Raw genomic sequence first — 25,000 nt, forward strand, 5'->3', positions numbered from 1 at the left:
ACTTTCCGTCAGCCGTCGAGCTGCACGTGTAACTCAGCGGTGCCGTATCAACCCACCCCCTGAATCTGGTATCATTACCTTCAAAAGCTTGGGAGCCTTTGTCTGTCCGGCGTTTTCTTTACCATCAACATGTTTGCGTTAGTTGTTCTGAGCATAAATTGTTTGTTGTCTGATGCACTTACTGCTCTCAGGTGTTGAGTTAAACATCACCTCCCCACCCAAATGTTTACCTCCACTCGAATATGAAGGCCGCCCGGTCTCACTCCATTAGGTTATCAAGACTCGACAAGGGGTTTATCACTGTGCCATATCATGCTGTTATCTTATACTGACTGAGCCAACACCTTAAGACTCACCCTGCTATTTACATGATAGTTTAACAAAGATTCTGCATCAATAAGAGAAAATTGCATAAGAATTCCACAAATAATCTCTATCCCTTGCAAAGAGTCCTTACGAGAGAAGAGTTTCAGAGCACGGGTATTAATGAGACGGAGTGCATCGATAACCCCAAATGCAAATTAATCATAAAGCGAGAGACAAACACTTGAAGCAATGTTATGTGCCAACTGTACAGTCGCCAAAAAAAATTATGTCACAACTCAAATGAATTTCACGTTAATAATCGAATAAGAATTAATATAAGGAGTATATGAGCTGCTTTATATTAATTAGAAGGCTCAAAAGAGACTAAGAACTGGGGATGTGATGGGAGGAAGTAGTTAATGAATAGTGCTTTTCTGTCTGAAATATTTTGTGCAGCTGTACTTAACAGCTACTACTATTAACAATGCTAATAATATTACCACTATAAATACCACTTCTACTACCACCACTTACTATTACCACCAACGCTACTACTACTATAACTATTGCTAACCACTAATACGAATTGATAGAAATTGTGAGGCATGAGAGGGGTGGAGTGTGGTGGGTGCATGGCTGTGGTGGTGGTGGTGGTGGTGGTGGGGTCTCCCATGGCAGCGTTACAGAATCTAAGGTAAGGCCGTTCCAAATTTCACTACCGTTCTCGTTCAATGACCTTGGGCGGCCATGACCCCAATGTGACCAACCTGAAACCTGACTAAACTCCTCTCTCTCTCTCTCTCTCTCTCTCTCTCTCTCTCTCGTCTCTCTCTCTCTCTCTCTCTCTCTCTCTCTGTTATTCCTTTCTCTTTCTTACTTTTTTTTTTCCCCCAATCCCTCCAAGGCCCTCCTCCTCTCCTCCCCCCGCCTCTCTCTCTCTCTCTCTCTCTCTCTCTCTCTCTCCTCTCTCTCTCGTCCTCTCTCTCTCTCTCTCATCTCTCTCTCTTCTCTCTCTCTCTCTCTCTCTCTCTCTCTCTCCTTCTGAGATCTATGCCAAAACTAACTTCATAATTTTATCCCTTCTCATCAACAAGATTTTTTTTTTTTTCTTTTATCCGGCGGTGTTTTTGATGGCGAGGCAGCATGAGATATCAGGAGCAGGTGAGGACGCTGACTCATTGCCACATTCAGTATTTCGATGATACACGGCCACATTCCAAGGAGTCTGGCGCATAACTATAAGTATACAATGAGGAAGCGGGCTGAGAGTGGACGTTCAATGGCGATAGAAATTGAAAGGAGTGAAGGAAAATAGTATTCTTTTTTTTTTTTATTCTCACTGAAAACTAAGGGTAGTAATCAAGGAGGATGAAGAGAGAGGGATAAAAAAATACAAAAAAGGAGGGAGAGGGAAAGAATTCTCTCACTTATACTTATGGGTACAATAATGAAGAAAACCTAGAATAAAAAATGTATATAAGAGAAAAGACTGAAACTGGACTGAAAATTACATCTATCCCAATGATATTAAAAAAAAAAAAAACTAATGGCAAGAATGAAGAAAACTGGGAGAATAAGATGAAAGGAACTAAAAAAAAAAGTATACACATGCCCTTCACATTAAGAAGGAAAAACAAATGACGGTAATCACCAAACAAAAAAAATGTCCAGCGCTGCATCACAAGCCACGTTTAACAGCTCCGATAAGATCACTTGTACGGAGGAGAGTGAGAGTGAGTGTGAGAAAAAAAAAAAAATCCCTTTAACGACCCAACCCAGAATGTCATATGAATAATGGATGTGTAGCGTCACCAATCACCTTCAAGAGCCCACTACCTGCTCCTGTCACTCTGCTGTATCATCTCTAATATCCTGTGTCACCAATCTTCTGGAGCGTACCGCCTCACCCTTTCACTCAATAGACGTTTCACTGCCACGTCATTGACTTCATTATATTCTACGTGTAATTTGAGGATTTTGTCAAATTAATAATGATACTTTTCGTTATCAAAGACTTGTAAATCATTCGGGTAGTCATCCAACACAATTACATTTTATTCTTTTCTTTATCATGGGTAATAAGTTGATTCATAACACAACTACTACTACCTTGCTGGCTCTTTCTGTACCTCCCCTCAACCTTCCCTGCCCAATAGTCTTCCTACAACATATATTTTACCCATTCTCATTCTATTCAGGCATTTCAAAACACATATCTGTCTTTTTATTTCTTTCATTTACGTAAACAATACAACGGAAGGTACAAGAAGCCAGTTTACCTACACGTGGCAGTCCCTATATAGTACTCATAGTACTCAGTGACCCAGTGTTCGTGCACCTATTATCTCTATCCAGCTCCTCATTGGTTGTACCTGATATCCGAATTTATTCCAGTAACCCCACCATTATCTGAGAAACGTACTTGTATTTTTTTTTTTTTTAGTTAATATCTTTTCAAATCTATCAAGCTTGAAGCCATTATTATTTTTTTTTCTAATTCTGATTATTAACCCTAAAGATTTTATCTACATTTAACGTTTTCTACTGGTCTCCCTTCTGCCACTTCAACACCTCCAACGAATGCATATTTTGAAGCTTTAATTTCCTCCCATAAAAGATATTAAACTTCCCATGCTATGATTTTCGCCATCCTTTTCATAAAGTATATACCCTCTTCTTAGCCCCCTCCCCAAACTCTCTCTCTCTCTCTCTCTCTCTCTCTCTCTCTCTCTCTCTCTCTCTCTCTCTCTCTCTCTCTTGCCCCCCTGTACAGATACCTTCATTTTATCTTTTCTTCCTTCTCTACACATTTCAAATAAAATCTGTGTCTTAAACAAGTACATTCTCCTTTCTTCCCACTTCTCTTCCTCCTCTAAACACTGAATCTTTTCTCTTGCTTTCACAGTGCAGGGGACAATCACCCTTATAAGTTTTTCTCAGTTAGTGCCACGACTTTCTACACGGCAAGAGTCTTCAGGGAATGGGTGGGTTAATAATATGGACATTATTATATTTGTGTTTTCGCCTCTTCCAACTCTCCTCTTCTCCTTCCTTCTCCATTAATCTTCTCTTATGTCTGTTCTCCACTTGCTTTTCATTTTCATTCAATTCTCTATGTTTATATTTCATTCTCATTTCATCCTATCCTCATATGTTCCTTCTTCTCTTCTTTCCTTTCATTTTAATTCAATTCTCTCCTGATACGATCTTTCTTTTCTTTCTTTCCATTCCCGTTCGATCATCACCATATGTTCCATTTTGCTCATGTGCTATCGTATTTCTCCCACACTATATTAGAACCAGCAGGTGCACCAGCATTAGCTCTTCTTTTGTGCTCCTTTGCCCTTCGCTCTCTACCAGTCTACACGTGTTAAGTTCTGGCCTCTCCCTATCTCTATTACTTGTACTTTATTGGCCCAGGATCAGCCATAATGCGGTGACTCACTGACTTATACACGCCATATATAAGCGGGCCATATATCACACCATGCCCCGTGGGTAGGCATGAGGCAGGCAGGTAGTGGGAGGCAGAAATGTCACGCTGATGGAAGAGACACTGAAGCTCGCACTCTGAAACACTTTGCTCTCTCATCACGACTACTTTCAAAGGTCACAGCGATGATTAACCGGGTTCTCAAGAGTGTTTCTCCTGTTAATAATATTGAAATCTTGCTAATCAGTCACCAGAACAGTAAAAACACCATTAAGAAACCTGTGTAACTTAAACTAGACCCCTTTGAATGTAACAGAGGAACGGCGCAGAAGGGTTTCAGAATATGTTCTTGAGAGAAGGACAGGGGCATAAGAACACTGTAGGAAAAGTAAGTGCTCCTTCATGAAGTTATAAAAGGCCAAGAGAGAGAGAGAGAGAGAGAGAGAGAGAGAGAGAGAGAGAGAGAGAGAGAGAGAGAGAGAGAGAGAGAGAGAGAGAGAGAGAGAGAGAGAGAGAGAGAGAGAGAGAGAGAGAGAGAGAGAGAGAGAGAGAGAGAGAGAGAGAGAGAGAGAGAGAGAGAGAGAGTGCTATATACAGAAAATGAATAAGGCTTAGACATTATATGAAGAGGAGTTATTAAGGGATGGAAAAGGAAGTCCTTACAATTGTTAATGTTGAGAGATGAGCGAGAATAGGTTTTGATCGTGTTACTCAAGGTTTAAGAGAGAGAGAGAGAGAGAGAGAGAGAGAGAGAGAGAGAGAGAGAGAGAGAGAGAGAGAGAGAGAGAGAGAGAGAGAGAGAGAGAGAGAGAGAGAGAGAGAGAGAGAGAGAGAGAGAGAGAGAGACGTAGTTGGGAGAACGGAAACGAAGAATGATAATGAAGAAAACAAAAAGAAAGAGAGATATAACATGAAAAATAATACACAACACACAACAAGAAGATAAAGAGACTTGCAAAAGAATACAAGTACACGACATATTAATCTACATTTTCTTATAAGCATAACTTTTTTTTTATTTGTGCTACAGGGCTTTTCCAACTTTTTATCTTATGGTACACGAGTTCCCTTTTTTTTTCTCAAGATTCACAAGAATAGTTCCTTTTTTTTTCAGATACACAAGAATTCCAGTTTTTTTTTTTTTTCATATGGTACACGAGAATTTCAAACTTATTTTCTCAAGATACATAAGAATTCCAACTTTTTTCTCATGATACACAAGAATTCCATCTTGTTTTTCTCAAGGTACAAAAGAATTACAACTATTTTTCTTATAATACACGGAAATTCCAACTTCTTTTCTTATGGATTTTGAGATACCAACTTTTTTTTATGGTAGAGAAGAATTCCAATCTTTTCTATTATGGTTACAAGAGATTCCTAACTTTTTCTTCCTTTCTCTGACAACAAACTCACTTTCTTTTCCTCTTCCCTAATGAGAACAACAACCTTTCATCTTCACCATAGGAACCTGCCTCACTCCCTCATCCCATCAGCCTTAAGCCTCCCTTGACCTCACCTATACAAGCCTCTCAAAGCAACCTGAATCCCAGCCCACCAGGCCTACTTCTTCCCTTTTCCCACCTATCAGCTCTCCCCTCCCACGCGCTCCACTTCCCTCCACAACGTAAAGATCCACTACCGTCCACATAAAAGCCAGAGACACGGTGGACAGGTAGACAGAACCATAAACAGCTGGGTTAAATGACAGGGGACCACCCGGACAACCATTTAAGTGCAATGATACAGAAAGAGAAGCAATTATAAGAGGTAAAAACGGAGTCTGCAAATGGCCCAGTAAAAATCAAATAAGGGGCAAGGAGTGGTGGTGGTGGTGGTGGTGGTGGTGGTGGTGGTGGTGGTGGTGGTGGTGGTGGTGGTGGTGGTGAGGTGGGAAGCGAGAGAAGGGGAAGGGGAAGGACGAAGAAAGAAAAAAAAAAAAAAGGAAAGGGTGGTGAATGATACATGGACTGGGTAAGGTCAAGCGCAACACACTAAGATGAATTTGGCTAGAAGAAAAGATTTGCAGGTGTATGATGTGTATGAAAATGTGAGGAGTGCAAGAGAAATGGGAAGTGTTACAGGGAGTGAAATGGGACGGAATGCTTGAGTGTGTGGGAGAAAGGATGAGAGGGAATGCACGACAGGAATGAATGGAAGGCTGGGGCGAGTGAGAGGAAGGAGTGGATGTGAATGCAAGGACGGAAATAAATGGAGATTCTTTTGTTGCCACCATTCACTTGGGGGAAAGCTGAGAAACATACGTCACGTGTGGATAGATGCAATAGCAATACAGGAGGAGGAGGAGGAGGAGGAGGAGGAGGAGGAGGAGGAGGAGGAGGAGGAGGAGGAGGAGGATTACAAAGGAAAACCAGACAGCAACAGACCTTTAGGCACTTGCAAGGCTGCTTGGAAACTACACATTAACTAGCTGCAGGGTAGTGTGTAGCAGAGCAGAGGAGGAGGAGGAGGAGGAGGAGGAGGAGGAGGAGGAGGAGGAGGAGGAGGAGGAGGAGGAGGAGGAGGAGGAGGAGGAGGAGGAGGAGGAGGAGAAGGAGGAGGAGGAGGAGGAGGAGGAGGAGGAGACTGAAGGTGTACTCACGTGTTGTGGTTCCCGGTCCTCAGCTGGTGGATGAAGGCCGCCAGGTAGCGTAGGAGACAAAGGTGGTGGAGCGGCAGGCGGCGGTGCAGCAGGCGGCGAAGGCGAGGCACCACGGCTACACTCAGCCCTGGCGCCCCTCCCCCGCCTCCCACGCCCACGCTCCCTCCACTGCTCTCGCCATTGTTCTCACCCACGCCAGAGTCTGCCACAGGGAGAAATGTCTGCCGTTAGATGCTAAACTAAGGACCCAGTGAAGTGAATAAATGTAAATGAGCAACAGGAAATATGATGCAAAAACTGAAAATAAAGGAAATGCAAATGTCACTGCTTCAAATTTGATGCCTCACTGGAATACGGAAGGTACAGAAGCTACCTTTCCTATCCCATTTGGGTCAATGTTCTAAAACGTTTCAGCGTCTTTCCTGCATAACATTCAAGCATCTAATGCAAGTAATCGGGGTTTTCAAGAGTGCTTTCGTGATTCAAAAGATGGTTTAACGAGAATTCTGCATCATCATCATGAGAAAACATCATGAGAACCCGACTAATCATGCCCGTAGCCTTTGAAGATAAAAAATAAAAGATAAATAAATGAATTAATTAATTAAAAATAGTCCTGCCAAGAGTCCAGAGCATTTAAATGAGTCTGTCGCTTTATAGAACATGTCACTAATGTAGCATCGCTTCTTAAGACTTATAAAACATGTATCGACTACATTCAATGCCGGAACCGTATCAAAATGCTACATATCGGACGTACCAGATACAGATACAGAGTACAACCGAAAATGTGCCACTTCTTAAAATGAACACCGCTACAACCACCATCTTTATGTACGTTACTGATTTCTAAGTAGCATGGTAGGAAATAAACTCGGTAATCAGTTTGTTAGGGGCGACTCAACATAAGTTTATGGATGGGGATGATAGATGAATACTGGTATGTACGTTTTATACAGGAACTGCCACGTCTTGACCTTTTTTTAATTTTCCCTTATCATCATTGTCATCACCATCATCATCATTATCATAAAGGAAGCTTATGGATGGGAATGATGGTTGGATATTGATTTGTGTTTTATATAGAGACTGCCACACCCACACCTCTTTTGATTCTTCCCTTATGTTCATATGTTCATCATCATCATCATCATCATCATCATCATCATCATCATCATCATCATCATCATCACCACCACCACCACCACCACCACCAACACTAATGAATAAAACAAAAACAATGAAAGCTTCAGTAGGCCAAAAGCTTCGTTCCCTGTGCCCGCGTGTCACCCTAATACAATTGTTAATCAGGAGTCTGATCCACGCGACAAATAAACAAGTGTGGCGGCATCAGTTCATAAGAGGATCTCACCCAGAGCTGCACGCCACACGCATCACGCTTCACGATATCCACCTCGGTGATTATTACACACATAAAATATAAAGCGCTATAAAGATGATTAGTTTTTTTTTTATTATGCTGTCCTGAAAACTGTATGATTGTTTCTCTTTAACACACAGACTACACAATGGATCCTACTTGATATCCGTTTGTGTGACGTCCATCTAAAATAATGAAGGACGTAAATAACAGTAGAGATTATTGCTTTTCGCTTTACTGTACTGTTACTCTTCATCACAAATACGTTCACGTAACTCACTTAAGTGTCACGTAACTAAAATAATGAAAGACGTAAATTAACAAAGAGTAGAGGTTATCAAGTTTCGCTTTACTGTACTGCAAGCTGTATGATGGTGTATGATGATTATCTTTATCACAAATACAATTCTGGTTCAATCACACTGTATTCGCTTGTGTTACATGTAATTTAAATACGAATTACAGTAAAGGTTATTAGGTTTTACTTTCCTGTACTGGAAGCTGTGCGACTGCTTCTCTTTAACACAAACGCGTACATGTGTCAACACTTGTCAAAGTCAATTAAGAAACAAAAAAATCGTCTGATATCACAGCCTGTATTACAATGGAAACACTGCATCACTACTGATGATTGCCATTCATTTCACACACCACCACCAAACACTGCATTGTTCCCACTTATTTCCTTCCCCGACAGTTTACGAATATCATTACATAATTACCTATGTCCCTTGAAAGGATTAAATCATATAAATAAATGCAGTATGTTGAGAAAGTAATGAAAACTCAACATGAAATACAACATATACAATAAAGTTAGGCTAAAAGTGTAATATTTCAACTAAATAATATATAATTAGCCCTCAAATTATCAGTAATAACTCATTTGACAAAAATATAAACACGCTATATTTAACAATGAATAAATCTACATAAATACATAAACACTGATTCTCTCTCTCTCTCTCTCTCTCTCTCTCTCTCTCTCTCTCTCTCTCTCTCTCTCTCTCTCTCCTCTCTCTCTCTCTCTCTCTCTCTTCTCTCTCTCCTCTCTCTCTCTTAGCCAGGCCAGCAGTACCAGCGAGGAGCCGCGAGAGGAACCACACACCCAGCCACCAGCAGCCCCGGTGGTCCCGTCAATGCCGCGCTGCATCGATAATGCCACACACCCACAATTAGGCCAATTAACTTAATAGCTGCAACCGCTACGAGGGGCGCGATACCTCGATAATTATGTGGCAGCGAGCGCCGATGTGTGTGTTAGGGAAAAGAGAGAGAGAGAGAGAGAGAGAGAAGAGAGAGAGAGAGAGAGAGAGAGAGAGAAGAGAAGAGAGAGAGAGGAGAGAGAGAGAGAGAGAGAGAGAGAGAGAGAGAGAGAGAGAGGGGAGGGGGGGGAGGGGCCGGGAGTGGGCAGGAGTGATGGGAACGGCTCGCTGTTAACATGTCACCGTCACCAAAGTCCATGGGGTCATTTGAGCTGCATCACCCTGGCCACAGCACCCACCTGACGCAGGGCAGCAGGTGCATCATGGTGGAGGGGCGCCCTATTGACCCCACAACCAGGCCAACTGAACCACGTGATGCTTAACCTTTTAAACCCGTAGCTTAAAAAAAAATCCTGTCAAAAATGATGATAGCAGTGGAATATAAAGTACCTATGCAATATGACGACCCTCGGTTCTTGCCTTAATTCTGAAATGGTTCTCGTAATATATGTATACCCCCCGCCTCTCTCTCTCTCTCTCTCTCTCTCTCTCTCTCTCTCTCTCTCTCTCTCCCTCTCTCTCTCTCTCTCTCTCTCTCTCTCTCTCTCTCTCTCTCTCCATCGTAGTTTGAGTACCCTACTGAGGCTTTACATATACTCGTATATATATATATATATATATATATATATATATATATATATATATATATATATATATATATATATATATATATATATATATATATTATATATATATATATATATATATATATATATATATATATATATATATATACTATATATTCATCTTCTTCTTCTTCTTCTTCTTCTTCTTCTTCTTCTTCTTCTTCTTCTTCTTCTTCCTTCTTCTTCTTCTTCTTCTTCTCCTTCTCTCTTCTATTTCTTTTCTTTTCTTTCATCTTCTTTCCTTCCTCATCGTCCTCTTCCTCTCTCATCAACACCATTACAGCTCATGAGTGATAAAACGCGTCCCATTTCAAAAAGGCTTCCATGAAAGTGTTCACACAGACAATCTTCTTAGCGCCTCCTGGAGATACGCATCCATTAGTTTATTCAATCTGGGCGGGGAGGCGAGCAGCGCGGGATTGGTTCACCTCATGGACTGCCTCACAAAATGCAGCTGATGAGGAGAGTCGCCGTAGGGGCAGGCGCGTCCTGTGTCCATGCAGCAGTGGTGTGTGTGTGTGGGGATGGGTGAGGAGGGGTTGGCAAGTGTACATAAAAAGCCACATTTCCGTCTCCATTCAATATTTCCCTGCACACACTTTGAGCCTGTGCCAGTTTTTGCCGTCGTGCCCTAAGATGTAGCATTGCCAAGGTTGTCTAATCTTCACCCTTTACAAATTTAATCCCAGGCAACAAGGTGTCCAACAGCTGCTGTCAAGTACTTCACATATTCCCCATTTTGTAAACATTGTATCATCACTTCCATGTCAGGTAATCACTGCAGTGTAACAATTTTGCTTGATACATGAACATGGTGAGCCTTCACTTCTCGCTAAGCATAACGCGGCGATAAGAGAAGCACTGGCAACCATCACATCAAGGCGCTGCGGGAGGACCAGTGCTGTAGGCGTGGCAAGCATGGCTGTTTGTGTGCTGCTGGTGATGCTGCAAGTCATGCTCCATGGAACAGACCCAACAATGTCCACACACGAGTGATAGTAAGGGCTGGATTGGATTTCCATTACCAGAAGATGAGCCAAAGAGAAAAGAAACTCGTGAGAAGAATGTTGCTGAAGAGGTGGGGCCTGGCGAAGGGCAAGGCGTCATCCTGTGTTTAAGTTGCTAGTACTTGTCTTTAAATAAATATATAATCTACTTTAAAGTCTCATTTATTCCCAAATTGCCCACGAAAAAAAATAATAAATTCATAAATATTCCTTTATGTAATAAACGGGATAATATTATTTTTATGACCTCAAATCGTCAAGAAAATGAGATTATAAGTTAGTTTATTGCAAGCAGGAAGTCATAAAGCGTGGAGTAATTAGTGTTGCCACGCAGGACGATCCCACTGATGCACTACGGCCAACCTTGAAAACTCGGTACGAAAGAAATGAACGCTTCTCTTCAACTCCCTCAGTCTTCACATCACAGAATCCTCTCAGTGAACCAGGGTGGCCGCGTCCTGTACAGTGTGGTGTCAAGGAGCGGCGCAGGTGCAGACTGGGCTGGCAAGCACAGGTCGCGGGAGGCCAGCATGAGTCACCGCAAGCCAGACACACACACAAATAATCTACCTCTGTCGGGATCAATATGCAAACACATTCAGTCTATTCGGCCTCCATAACCTCGCCCAGCATTCATTTCTGCTTCCTTTTTTTTTTTTTTCTTTCTTTTCTTTTACATTCGAGCGTCTCTCGTGAGTAGGTCCAGTGTCCACAACATGATCCTCTCCTGCCGGGATTAAGATGCAAACACGCCGTATTTGAACTTTATGACCCGACTCCATCCACCTCTCTTTTTTTTTTTTTTTTGCAATTTTCTTTGATATTCGGTACGTCTTTCATGCACGCTAGAGTGAATGCGCCATTATGAATTATTACAGTCCATTCGATCTATATTGCCTCCCGAAGCACACTCAGTTTTCGTTTTTGCTTTGATGTTCGATTTTCCTTTTATTCTTCACTTTTTTTTCTTGAGTATTAGTTTTACATAGTCTTTCTCCCAAGCTAGAATGCGTCACCATAAACAAGTCAATGCGACACCCACCAATTGCGAAAGATAAATCAAGGTGGAGACGGGTCATGTGAAGTGGCCTGAAGATACTATCAAGAGATCAACATACTCTATACACATCAAAAGACGTTAAGTTAGTCATGACATCCACAACACCTGTCGCGTAGCTTCCCCTATCCTGGCTTAAGGGCGGCGTTCATTATCTAAGACTACAGGAACACTCATAAGTTCAGGTGGACTCAATGTCGTCACTGACTGATCCTTCTCGTAAGGACATAAGAAAATATAGAGACGGCAAAAGGCAGCCCTTCAGACCTACACAACACATCTTATAACCTCTTTTTAAGATCATAGCGCCAAAGAGTTATACTTCCAACACCGTCATGCATGAAAATAAGAGCACTGCACGCGTTCTGTTGATAGCTTCTGAGAGATTACAAAACTGACAAAGAAAGGAAAGACGTTCAATGTTTTATTCTGGAGGTAATTTTTATATTTCAGTTACACACGCACGCGCGCAAGCACCACGCACACACACACACACACACACACACACACACACACACACACACACACACACACACACACACACACACACACACACACGAGCCGTACAGATCTTCAACGACAATACACAACAGAACAGAAACAAATCCCGGAGGAATATGATTTGTAAGATATATTGTGTTCAGCAAGAATTCCACTGAAACGCTAAATTTCTTCTGAACAGACATTCAGCACACACACACTGCAGCAAAGACTGTGTCCGCCTTAACACAGTCACGGAAGTTTCCCAGCAAGACTAGGAACAACATTGGTCACGGTCCCGTTGCTCAGATGTGTCACGTGCTCACCTGGCTACCGCGCAGCGCACGGAGGATGAAGGGTTGGCTTTGGGAGGGACGGAGGTTGTGACGATGTGTTTGGATTCAAGATGTGTAAAAAAATAACTCCGGAAATGGTGAGATTTATGCGACATTCACTGATTAAGACACACATGGTGGAACTGATAGGGGTGTGGCAATATTTACACGTTTATGTGCACTGAAAAGCTTCTAGAAAGATCATATGGTAAATAAGTAAGCAAGAAGATAATCAAGTAAGTACTTCCTAAAAACTAACTGCCAAACTAAATAAATAAATAAATAATAAAAAGTAAATAAATAAACAAACAGGTAAATGAAATAAAATAAATACAAATACATTTCATGGCTTGGATTCTAAATGTCAGGTCAAGAAAGAATATACAGGTTAACAAACTGATTAAACTGACCGACTGACTGACTGATTATTTTAACGAAACTACAAAACCTTGACCATACAACATCGAAGAAAAATTGAAATACTCAAAATGAAGAAGCTCAAACAAACAACTGCAGAAGTGAGAGGCTTTGACAAGAGTGACAACCGAGTAGGGAGTTGCGGAACCAGGCACAGTACCATGGCGGAAAGGGCAGAGGAGTGGGTGTTGAGATGGTGCGGGAATGGTGAATCAATATGAGATAATGTCAAGTGAGGAGTGAATAACCTAACGCCATGCAGTTACACACTCAAACCTGATTCTTCTGATTTATTCAAACTTCTTTCACTTTTACCTCCAGACAAATATCGTATCTCATCTCACTTCATGTCACCACCTTTATCTCACCTCATCTCGAATCATCTCTCTTATCCTCATCTAAAATAAGCTCCCTTCATGTCATTTCAAGTTATTACCTTCCTTTCATCTCGAATTTTCTCCCTTCCCCTCATCTCAAGTCATCTCCCTTCCCCTCATGTCAAATCTCCCTGCTTTCATCTCATCTTCCTCTCCCTCATTTCGAATTATCTTTCCTTCATCTCAGATCGTCTCCCTTCACCGCATGCCACCTCACCTCACTTCACCTCCCCTAACCTAACGTCATTTCACTTCACCTAACCTCACCTCATTTCATCTCATCTCACTTCATTTCACTTCACCCGATCTCATATCATCTCACTTTACCTCACAAAATATCGCGTTATTTCACTTCATGTTACTTTATTTACCTCTCCCTACCTCGCCTCAACTCATTTCATCTAACTTTGCCTCACCTCATCTCAGCTCACCTAACTTCACTTCAATGGCTGATTCGCAAGATTCTTAAGAAAAGTTCACTCTTTTACTCACAAACTTCCTGCTCCCAGTTAGTTAATTTTCTTTTTATTCGGAGCAAGTTTCTAGTTTTTTTTTTTTTCATATTATTATTTAACCAAACAACTACAAGCCAGGATCTTCGCATAATTTTCGAGTTTCTGGTGCTTTTTTTTTCTATTTTTTACCTTGATTCGTTCAGCTGCGATTCCTCTCTCACACACACACACACACACACACATATACACACGCGCGCGCGCGCGCGCCCACGAGCGGTTCTGTTCCTGTCCTAGAGATTTCTGCACGGTGTTTGTTAAAGTAATAAAATTATATAAACAATGAAAAGTTAGTAGTATTAGCAGCATTATTCCAAATGTTTGCTCAAATAAACACACTCAGACTATACACTGGTAAATCCCTCACAATGACCAAACGTGACATTCGGGCAAGATCAGCAGCCACCATCTTTGTGAGTCACTCGTCTTTCTTTACGGTGGCCTAGCGTGGCGTAGTCTGAAAACATGACTACCAACGCATTGCAAGGTATCGTTAAATGCTCACAGTCGAACACAGCTGTCGAGTTGGCCATTTCACCACCATTATACAAACTATCATTTCATGTAGTTAGGTATATGCCACATGTTCTGAGGCATGTAGACTTTTAAATGCTTCACTCAACCCTTCCACTGCTACGGCTTTTCAAATTTAATAAAAGTTGAGTGTAAGTTTAGAGTAATACTTCACAAGACACCATTGACAGTGAAATAGATCAGTTCTTGTAGTTATATTTTTTTGTCAGTATAATTATAGAGTTGGTGAAATTATGAAGCGCTTCATAAAATTTCAGGAAGCACTCATAGAGTACGACAGTGCGACATAGCTGACAGTGAAAGGAGTCACCGTGTACTCCAAACAAATTAATGCTTGTAGTTACTGCAGTATATTTTTGTCACTATAATTATCAAGAGCTGAAGAGATTATGTAAAGTGCTTAATAGAATTTTAAGTTGCATGTTTAGACTATGATTTCGTAACACGCCACTGAATTATTAGAGTTTGTGATTATATTTTTGTCAGTATAATTAACTATAGCTGGTTAAATTATGTAAGGTGCTTACTAAAACTTTACAACGCATGTTTAGAACACGATTTCGTAAGAATACCACTGACAGACAAACCTAATAGAGCTCGTAGTTATACTTTTTGTCACTATAATTAACTAGAGCTAATTAAATTACGTAAAATCCTTAATAAAATTTTAGAACGCATATTTACAGTCCAAATTCACAAGACACCATTGACAGACAAACCTACTAGAGCTATCAGTTATATTTTTTGTCGTTAAAATTGGCCAAGGTTGATGGAATTATGTAAAGTGTCGTGTGATTAGCGGCATAAAGGTCAGGCTGCCGGAGTGAGGGCGCAGGGCGGCGCCGCAACCCCAGCATGGAGTCGCATACCGCTGCCAACTGCACCGTTATAAGGATGGCAGGTAAAACTGACCCTCTGCAAGGTGGGCAAGGGATTCCCTGGGGCGCGGTCAACTTTCTATAGAGTGACATTACACAGACTTGAGACCATGGTATATTTAGCAGCGTTCTCTCTCTCTATCTCTCTCTCTCTCTCTCTCTCTCTCTTCTCTCTCTCTCTCTCTCTCTCTCTCTCTCTCTCTCTCTCTCTATATATATATATATATATATATATATATATATATATATATATATATATATATATATATATATATATATATATATATATTTGTTTACTGATACAAAACACACCAAGCTATCTCTCTTAGCTCGACACACACACACACACACACACACACACACACACACACACACACACACACACACACACACACACACACACACACACACACACACACACACACATCCACACACACATCCACATACACACACATACACACACACACACACACACACACGTACAGGATGTCCACAGTTAAAAATAGACATGTTATTCATCCGCTCCCTACAAGCACACACACACACACACACAACACACTACACGTGGACCCGCAATGGCCGTGACCCGAGAGAGAAAAGAGATTATACTCGATGACTCGCATATAGGTGACAATAACAGTGCGCGGAGATGAAGAGCGTGAGGTATGACGGAATGAGTGTGTTGCAAAGGAAGATGAGTGACGGGACGTGTGGGGAACGGGCTGGAGAGGAACAGAGGGGGGTGCGGCCAACTCACCGTCGGCCAGCTGCAGGAGGAGGGGAGCCACGTCGCTGGGTAGGAGTGGGTGTGGCAGCTCGTCCAAGAAGAGGCGCAGCAGACCCGTGGCCACTGCGGAGTCCGAACCTGGGGGAGTGGAGGAGGTTCTTACTAAGTGGCACTCCTTTTTCGTATACCACGGGGAGAGAGAGAGAGAGAGAGAGAGAGAGAGAGAGAGAGAGAGAGAGAGAGAGAGAGAGAGAGAGAGAGAGAGAGAGAGAGAGAGAGAGAGAGAGAGAGAGAGAGAGAGAGAGAGAGGATAAATATGAATAAGGAGGAAGAACCATACAAGTGCAAGCCAGATCCTGTATACTAGTACATACACTACAACTAGATAAACACACACACACACACACACACACACACACACACACACACACACACACACACACACACTAATAGCTGCATAACTACAAAACTGCACTGTAACTTCACCATAACTTCCCGATCCATCCCACCTGCTGTTACCCTAAACTTCGCCAAATTTCATCCAATATACTCGTAGCCTCGCTCCAGCCTTCCAGCACTGCCAACTCCCCACAGCTCTCCAGGTTCTCCAAGCCGCAACTCCCGCACTCCTATCAGCGGGCATGACAGAAGGAATGCAGGCGGTAGCAGTGTCATCAAAAGCACATTTAGTCAGTCCTTCTTAGAACCCGTATCTCCCCGCTTCCCCTCATCCCCTATCTCGCCCCTTCCCCTCAGCCCCCATGTTGTGCAGACTTCCCGGAACCCCGTTAAAGAAGATCAATACGTGAAGCTTCTCGGCGTGTACAATCCTGCCGCTTCTACGCCTCGATACAAGGCGTGTGGAGTGTTGCCCTGCAGCGCGGCACGTAAGAACAAAGAGTAGCATGACTGACTATGACCATATTCTAAAACATATCTGCGCTGCATCTCCACTTCTCTCAAAACGCTCTAGTTGAAATGACACGGGTTTTTAAGTGTGGTTTTATTGTTCTAGTAGCAGACTGATAAGATTTATATATTATTTACAAAAAAACACACTTGAAAACCTGGTTAATCATCTCTGGCATTTGAAGATAGTAGTGATGACAGCAAATCGTTTCTGAATACGAGTATAAGGTCCGTATTCTGACATGCTTTGCTCTCTCACCACGACTATATTCAAACGCCACAATGATGATTCGTCGGGTTCTCTAGAGCGTTTCTCCTATTCATAATGTAAGTTTTGTTAATCTGTCACTAGAAACATTGACACTCTCAAAACGTGTACCTTAAATTAGAGCCTTTTGAAAGCAATCAAGGTGCAGCATAGGTTTCAAAATATGGTACTAAGAGGCTGTAGTATAGTGTAGTAGTGTAGTATAGTGGTCTCGCTGGCACACGTTGATGGTAGAGTTAGGAGGTATGAGCCAAAATTAGCACGAGGGTGAGTGATGCGCTAACGACGGTCCATCAGTACACAAGGGGAGGTACTTAACCCTTTGACTTCTTCCCTGGCATCGTCTCAGCTCAATAAATTGGTCCTGTGCAAATTGACGTTGTAATTCTGAAGGACATAACTCATGACAAAGGGAGTTGAGCGAATGTTTATCTTTTTTTTTTTTCCCCAGTGGATATAGTTAATTTTTGTATTTAATTTATTCATTTATTTTTGTTCATTTTGTTGTCAGTAAAATTGTTCAGGAATACTCAAATTAAGTGTCATTAGAGTTCAAAGAGTTAAGACTGGTGGTGGTGGTGGTGATGAAAGTAGTAGTAGTAGTAGTAGTAGTAGTAGTAGTAGTAGTAGTAGTAGTAGTAGTAGTAGTAGTAGTGGTAGTGGTGGTGGTGGTGGTGGTGGTGGTGGTGGTGGTGGTGGTGGTGAAAGTAGTAGTAGTAGTAGTAGTAGTAGTAGTAGTAGTAGTAGTAGTAGTAGTAGTAGTAGTAGTAGTAGTGGTGGTGGTGGTGGTGGTGGTAAGAAGCTTTTTTTTTTTTTTCAGTGTGTACAGGATCAGTTTGTGCGAGTTGGTAACAGAGTGTACAGGTAAAATAAGACAAGGCTAGCGATGCATTAATGAAGCTTCATCTACACAGGAAAGGTAGTTTAGGTAGTTAATTGTGTCTCTGGAGTCAATAATCAGTCTCTGCGTGTTAACTGATAATAGCTGTTTACGTTAGATCACGTTTATTAACTTATTTATTAATTTTCTAAGTATAAGGAGTACCACTTTGTCATTCCTTTTAAACTTTTATAAACAAGACAATGAACAAGATTCACAGACCAGATTTTTTTTTCATATGATCTTGTTATATATGACTGGTTTACATAATGGATGTTCCTGTGTGGGCCAATTAGTACACCTGTCAGTGCTTTCAGTTCATGTCATTCTTTATGATAATTACTTTCATTAATAGACAAGACACCCAGCAATTCCAGCAAGACCCTTTACTTATGCGCTACGAGGCTGGCCACTGTGAAGGTGAGGCTGTGTGTGCATGCCCTGGTCTGTACTATAACCCTTTCACTACTATGGACGTCTATTGTTGATATTCCCAGTGAAAATGATTCGCAAAGACACAAAGAGGGATAGAATGTTAACGTCTTTTCGAGCCCATAAAACTGTACAAAAGTTGTAAGTGATTATGGAAATTATATAAAAAAAAAATGTCTAGCATTGAAAGGGTTAATTAAAACACACCACACTCACTGCCCTCACACCCCAGGACACAGCCACGCTTACCGCACGTCCTGATAAATGACGGGGAAAAAAACACCAATCAAGACTGACAGATTGAGAATTTGTAATGCGTCACCTGGGGATCAGATGACCTCCATGACGCACACACCCTGGGGGAGGCTTTCAAGGAGGCCCAGTCCCGGTGACGCATGAGGCTGAGTTATGTGACGGGTGACATACAAGAAGACTGATTCAGAAAGCGTGTAGCGGAATGGATGGTGGATGAAGCGAGGACAATCGGACACATGGCGGTGACGAAACGAGGGGCAGGGCACAGAGGCAAAGCGGGTGTTGGGTGACGCTAGTGACGGATGAACCAGGTGAGGCATATTAAGTTTCTCAAACTTCAAATTTCAAAGAGCAGAGGAAGTAAAAAAAAAAAGCCAAGCAAGTAAAAAAAAAATTATATATATATATATATATATATATATATATATATATATATATATATATATATATATATATATATATATATATATATATATATATATGTGTGTGTGTGTGTGTGTGAAATGCAGGCGACAAGGATAAAGCGAAATAAAAAAGGTGAACCTTGCCAAGAGCGCGCGCGCGCACGCGTACACACACACACACACACACACACACACACACACACACACACACACACACACACACACACACACACACACACACACACACACGAGGACTACAACAGTACCTAAAGAGCCAGACAACAGGTAGGGGAAGAAATACACACAAATAAATTACTTTAATAGGCACAGCAGATACCAAGAGACCCTTTGGCATATCACGATCTGCTGAAACTACGCAAAGAAGGAGATGGCAAGGGAGGCAGGCAGGGGGACAGAGGGGCGTCTCACCTGGGGGCACCTGCTGAGTGTCGGGCTCTACACCTGCGGCTCCTCGCTCCAGCAGCAGGCGAGTCCTCACCTCCTCGGCGCACCAGTCCTCACTCACCAGGGTGTCGTAGTCCACCCCTGCGACGCCACACCAAAAACCTTACTATAGCAACGCTCGCGCACACGCACCCACACACAGGCCTGCACTAACACGAATATACCTCTCTCTCTCTCTCTCTCTCTCTCTCTCTCTCTCTCTCTCTCTCTCTGATACAGTCCTTGAAACTAGACAATTATTATCAAGAGAGTGACTCACAATTTCCTTCCCGCACACCCTGACTCGTAACACAAAGTTCCAGGATAAGAACCACCACCCACCCACCGCTGCCGTACTCGCCTTCCATCTTGGCGGCGGCAACCCACTACTGCACACCTACAGCGTTACATATCATTCAGATTTACACTCATTCTGAGAGGTACTATATGTCATTTTTAAACAGCGTTCATCTTTAGCTCACCAGTACTTTTGATAGAGATATGGATGAAAGGAAACTCACTAAAACAATACAAGGCAGATGTGTGTTAGGACTCCGCCGCCTCACTGTTTGTGTGTCACGCTGACTCAGCATACTCAAGGTTATAAGATCAAATATTTTCTTCCTGACTGACTTCTGGCCAGAAACAATATCATAGACCAAGCAAAAACAACCTACACCAATAAGTGTTAGATGTTCCTTCGACTTTACGGTCTTCGCTAACCTTTTACTTTATCTGAAAACAACAAAAACAAAAACAACAAGAACAACAAAAACAGCAACAACAACACCTTAACACGTGAGGGCAATAATTTCTACATTCTCAAAGGACAAGGTAAGGCTGGTGTGCCAACTAAGTACTGGAGGAAGCCAACTCTGTGTTCGGCTTGTGCCTTCACCAAGGAGATATTTTCACCACACAACAGAGTCGTTGTTTGTGTGTACAATAAATACTGTTGATATACACGCAATATTACAAGCAGTGTACATTAAAGTTCGTGTAACCCAAACTGCAAGAGTGCACAAGAAGAAATGTCTCATCAAGCCAAGAGATTAAAAAAAATAAATAAATAAAAATGTATTGTAGATCAGAAACGTGACCAGGACTCAATAAACAAACAGTCAAAGGTTAATCCCGCATCGTGCGAGGTGCAGGGTGGAATGCATACGGTGGTGGGTGGTGGTAGTGGGTGGAGGGTAGAGAATCCGAGGACAAATACGCACCGTGGGTCAGCAGAAAGCAGCACAGCAGGTGCACTAGGGTCGGGACGCCATGGCCGCTCGAGTCTTCACCGTGCTCAGCCATCACCTCCTCCAGGGGGCGACCGAGCACGCCCTGCACTCCGACGCCGGCACTCTTCATGTCGGCGAGGAGGGAGTGGACGGCGAGGGCCGGGGAGTGGATGGGGTCCGGCGGCAGGGCGTTCTGGTGCTTGCATCGGGGGGCGGAGCGTCCCCCCATGGACAGCGCCAGAAACCTGCGGACCCGGGCCAGGGTGCTCTCCCCGCCGTCCTGCAACACACAGGCAACCACAATCTTTATGACGCTCTTCTAATCTCTGCACCACTGAAAAACTACACTGCTGCTTAGAAGTAACACGTGTAAATATATAAGCAATCTACTAACACACACACACACACACACACACACACACACACACACACACACACACAAACAAGCACAAGCGCACAACACACACACACACACACACACACCTGCGGCTGGCACTTGGTGTGATCCCCGCCATGCTGGTCGCAGCAGAATGAAGGGCGGCGCATGGCTCGGGGTCCCTAGTGCCTCGCGGGCGTGCGGGCAACCAGAGGTCCGAAAGGGGCCTGAGGTGTGCCCTGGGGGCCAGGGGGCGCGCCGCGGGCGGGTAGGTGGCGGGTAGGTGGCTCCGTGATTACAACGGGACGCCTCCCCTGACCTTCACCAACGAGTAGCGGCCCTCTGTGGCACGCCTCTGTGGAAGAAAACAAAATCAGCACCATACACCTGCAGGCCACCCAACCACCCACGCTCACACTCACGAACCCACCCAAGCCCACGTCCACACAAAAAGGTTGAAAATCAATAATGAAACTCATAGTTCTCCTCGCAGAATGTTTACTCTCCATCAGTGCTCCCCACTCCCGGAGGTGCGGCAGGCGCGGCAGGCGCGCCTGGCCTCGGGAAGGACTGGTGAGGAGGAGCGCCACGTCCACCATGCAAACAGAAAACGTGATGTACAGCCACGATATCATCTTACATAAAGGCTGAACTGAGACATTCCCGTAAGATGCGAGGACGAGGATGCTGTAATAAGCCTGGCTGCCTTTTTGCTACCCATTATTACCTCTGCAACACCAGTACAATGAGCTCCCCCTTCCTGGTGCTGTGGGTTGTGGGTAAAGAAACTAAGCACTGCACTCTTCCTGCGTAGCATAGAACAACTACAATGAATACCGGGATGAGAAGTCACGTTAAGTTGTCTAGAACTACTAGCTAATTGAGTGTTATCATTAGCAGCAGCAGCAGTAGTAGTAGTAGTAATAGTAGTAGTAGTAGTATCAACATCATCATCATCATTAGTAGCACCAGTAGTTGTAGTTAGTCACGCTACAGTCACACATGCACCCATAATTCTTCCCTCCCCCGCAGGGCCTACATTCTCACCACCACCATCACCATTTCCCAACCTTCTATGCAGTACCCGAGTATATTATCCCTGTCAGGCTGTGCGGTAATTTTCACGAATCCTCGCGGCTTCCGTTATCCTAATCTTGTGATTAGTACTCGTTACCTTTGCTATTATCTCATGTTATTATCTCACCTCTATGCATTAAGTCTTCAAACAGTGATATAACAAAAAATAACACGTATTGTGTTAGGGTTTTTTTTTTTCTAATGGCTGCCACCATCACCAGAAACAACAATGAACACAAAAGAACACAGAGCAGCAGACTTGTTGATCCTTGCGAGGTTGAAGGGCACATTATATTAATCACCAATTATGAACATCATTGTCCTAACTGCTAGTCATCACGTCATCGTCACCTCCTTTCGATTTCGTCTTCCTCATGCAGTTTTCGAAGACGTGACTCGCTATAAACACTCCTACGAACATGAGCTTTCATCTTCATTGCCGCTCTACTCGTATAATCACCACTCTTTTATGAAACATTTTTATATTAACTACTAATAAGCATGTAATTATCTTCCGTTTTTTTTCTTTTTCCTTTGGAGAGTTTTCTTATGCGACTCGCTATACGTAAATAAACAAAACCATCAAAACTGATCTCATTACTGCTCTAGAATCACCACCCTTATGAAACATTCTTGTCTGAACTGCTAATCATCGTAATATAATCTAAGTCCTCTCGTTTTCCTTTCATACTGCAGAGTTTTCGAAGGAGTAACTCGCTATAAACACTCGTACGAGCATCTCATACAATATAGGATGTAAGACCGGATTAATACCTTCCGCCTCGTCTTCTTGGAGGTCTGGCCATCTAAAAGAGCTACAATAACTATTTTGTTTTACGTCACTTTAGATGGATTTCAATTTATAATGTAGTTTTCGTATTATTTTGCTTTATATTTTTTTCTTATCTATTATATTAATGTTAGTCGGTTAGTTATTATGTCAATGTTTGTTAGTTGTCAGTCAGTCAGTCAGTCACTCAGTCAGTTAGTTAGTCAGTCAGTCGGTCAGTTCGTTGCTTAGTTGGTTGGCTGGTTAGTTAATGGAAATAAAGCAGCACACGTATCAGTTCGTTCTCCAATATTCTAAATGTGTAGCGCCATATGAACTCGCAGTTATGGGGCTAAGATCAATTAATAAATCAATCAATCAACCGACTTGTCTTCATAAGGTTTCTGTATATAAACCTGTCTAAATTACCGATTCCCTCTATTCACACATCATGCACATTTGTCGCTAATCTTACGCTCGACCTTCGTTCGCTTCACAACACAGGAGAAACTAAATAAAAATCTTTCTCTTACAAATCTAAGTACAGCACGTTGTAGGAGTCACAGGAGAATGAGACATCAGTCACGTTCCGTCCACCAGACAGGAGGCACCGTTTGTTTGGTCTGGACGCGTGCGGTGTGGCAATCGAATGTCGCTAGGGTGGTTGAACTTCTCAGAGGTTGTGAGGAACTGCACGTGAGAAGCAGGTGTAACAACAGCACTGTAGAGCGAGTGGTTAAGAAAGGAACATAGAATATTTGAACCACTAAAAGAGTAGTGGTTGTATACATATTTAGTGGTTTCATTTCAGTGATCCAAACGATACTTTCTCCAGTAGCAGTAATAACAACAACGATAGCAGCAGCAGCAGCAGCTTTTGTTATTGTTCTGGTAGGTCTCTCTCTCTCTCTCTCTCTCTCTCTCTCTCTCTCTCTCTCTCTCTCTCTCTCTCTCTCTCTCTCTCTCTCTCTCTCTCTCTCTCTCTCTCAAGCAAATACACACACACACACACACACACACACACACACCACCACCTCCACCACCACCACCACCTTCAAGCAAGTTCCCAGGGCTCAGACACAAAAATAACACCTCACCACCACCACCACCACCGCCACCGCCCTGTGAGCACTGCCATCTGACACCACCACAGCCACTTTTACCACACCAAAAGCACCAGCACTACTACCACCGTTATTATTTCTACTCCACCATCCCTATCCTGCAAATACAACCATTCGACACCACCACTAATACCATGACTACCACTACCACTTCTACACCACCACCAGCACCAACACTCGGTCGTCTCCATGTGCAACACGTTACATTCCATCAGTCCTGCTAGGGGGTCGGGGTTGGGGTTTGCAATGATTGGCAAGTGGCTATCTCCTCCCCCTCCCCCACCCGCTCCCCCTTGTCCTCCTCCTGCATCCCATATTTCTGTCTCATATTCTAAACCAACCACTCTTGCCAACCATAGTCCCTTTTTCTTTTTCTTTTTTTTCTTTTTTATTAATTTTCTTCGTGTTGTGGAAAAGAGTTGAAGATTGATAAAGTTGCTATTTTTAAAAAGGGATAAGAAAAATGGTTCTCAGAGTGGTAGATGAGTGAAATACTGTCAGTAATCGGGTTGTTAGTGTAGAATCAATAGGGGCTTTAAAGGATTGGTCAAGTTAAGAGGAATGTCTATCTCGGATTCTATAGAGTTTTGAATCAGATTGAATATAAGATGAGGAGTGTATTACAACTGTATTTGATAATTAATACGTGCTACCCATTAAAAATGAATAAATAAATAAATAAATAAATAAATAAATAAATAAATATAATATATATATATATATATATATATATATATATATATATATATATATATATATATATATATATATATATATATATAAAGCTGTTTGTTTTTTTCGATTTTTTTTTTCCCATGTGCCAAATACTGATAGAGAACAGATTCAGAAAGTTAAATATAGAGGTATTAAGTACAAGACGTATATGGCGCATC

The 25,000-nt window shown here is 42.5% G+C and overlaps 1 protein-coding gene across 5 annotated transcripts in view; it reads right to left on the minus strand.

Annotated features, from left to right (window-relative positions):
• The window catches only part of LOC135105789 (uncharacterized), a 185,118-nt gene that overhangs the window by 94,470 nt on the left and 65,648 nt on the right, over window positions 1-25,000 (minus strand). For 3 of the 5 annotated variants that reach the window (XM_064014301.1, XM_064014303.1, XM_064014302.1), the window contains 5 exons: window positions 21,245-21,492; window positions 20,753-21,041; window positions 19,515-19,631; window positions 15,968-16,075; window positions 6,342-6,543 (listed from right to left, as the gene is read on the minus strand). In XM_064014301.1, coding sequence (XP_063870371.1) covers window positions 6,342-6,543; window positions 15,968-16,075; window positions 19,515-19,631; window positions 20,753-21,041; window positions 21,245-21,307 — 779 coding nt within the window. In that variant the 5' untranslated portion in view covers window positions 21,308-21,492. Of the gene's footprint in view, window positions 1-6,341; window positions 6,544-15,967; window positions 16,076-19,514; window positions 19,632-20,752; window positions 21,042-21,244; window positions 21,493-23,516; window positions 23,705-25,000 lie in introns of all 5 variants that reach the window. The other 2 variants (XM_064014305.1, XM_064014304.1) reach the window with 2 other exon arrangements.

The sequence above is a fragment of the Scylla paramamosain genome, chromosome 12 (assembly GCF_035594125.1).
Source record: "Scylla paramamosain isolate STU-SP2022 chromosome 12, ASM3559412v1, whole genome shotgun sequence".
NCBI lineage: Eukaryota > Metazoa > Arthropoda > Malacostraca > Decapoda > Portunidae > Scylla > Scylla paramamosain.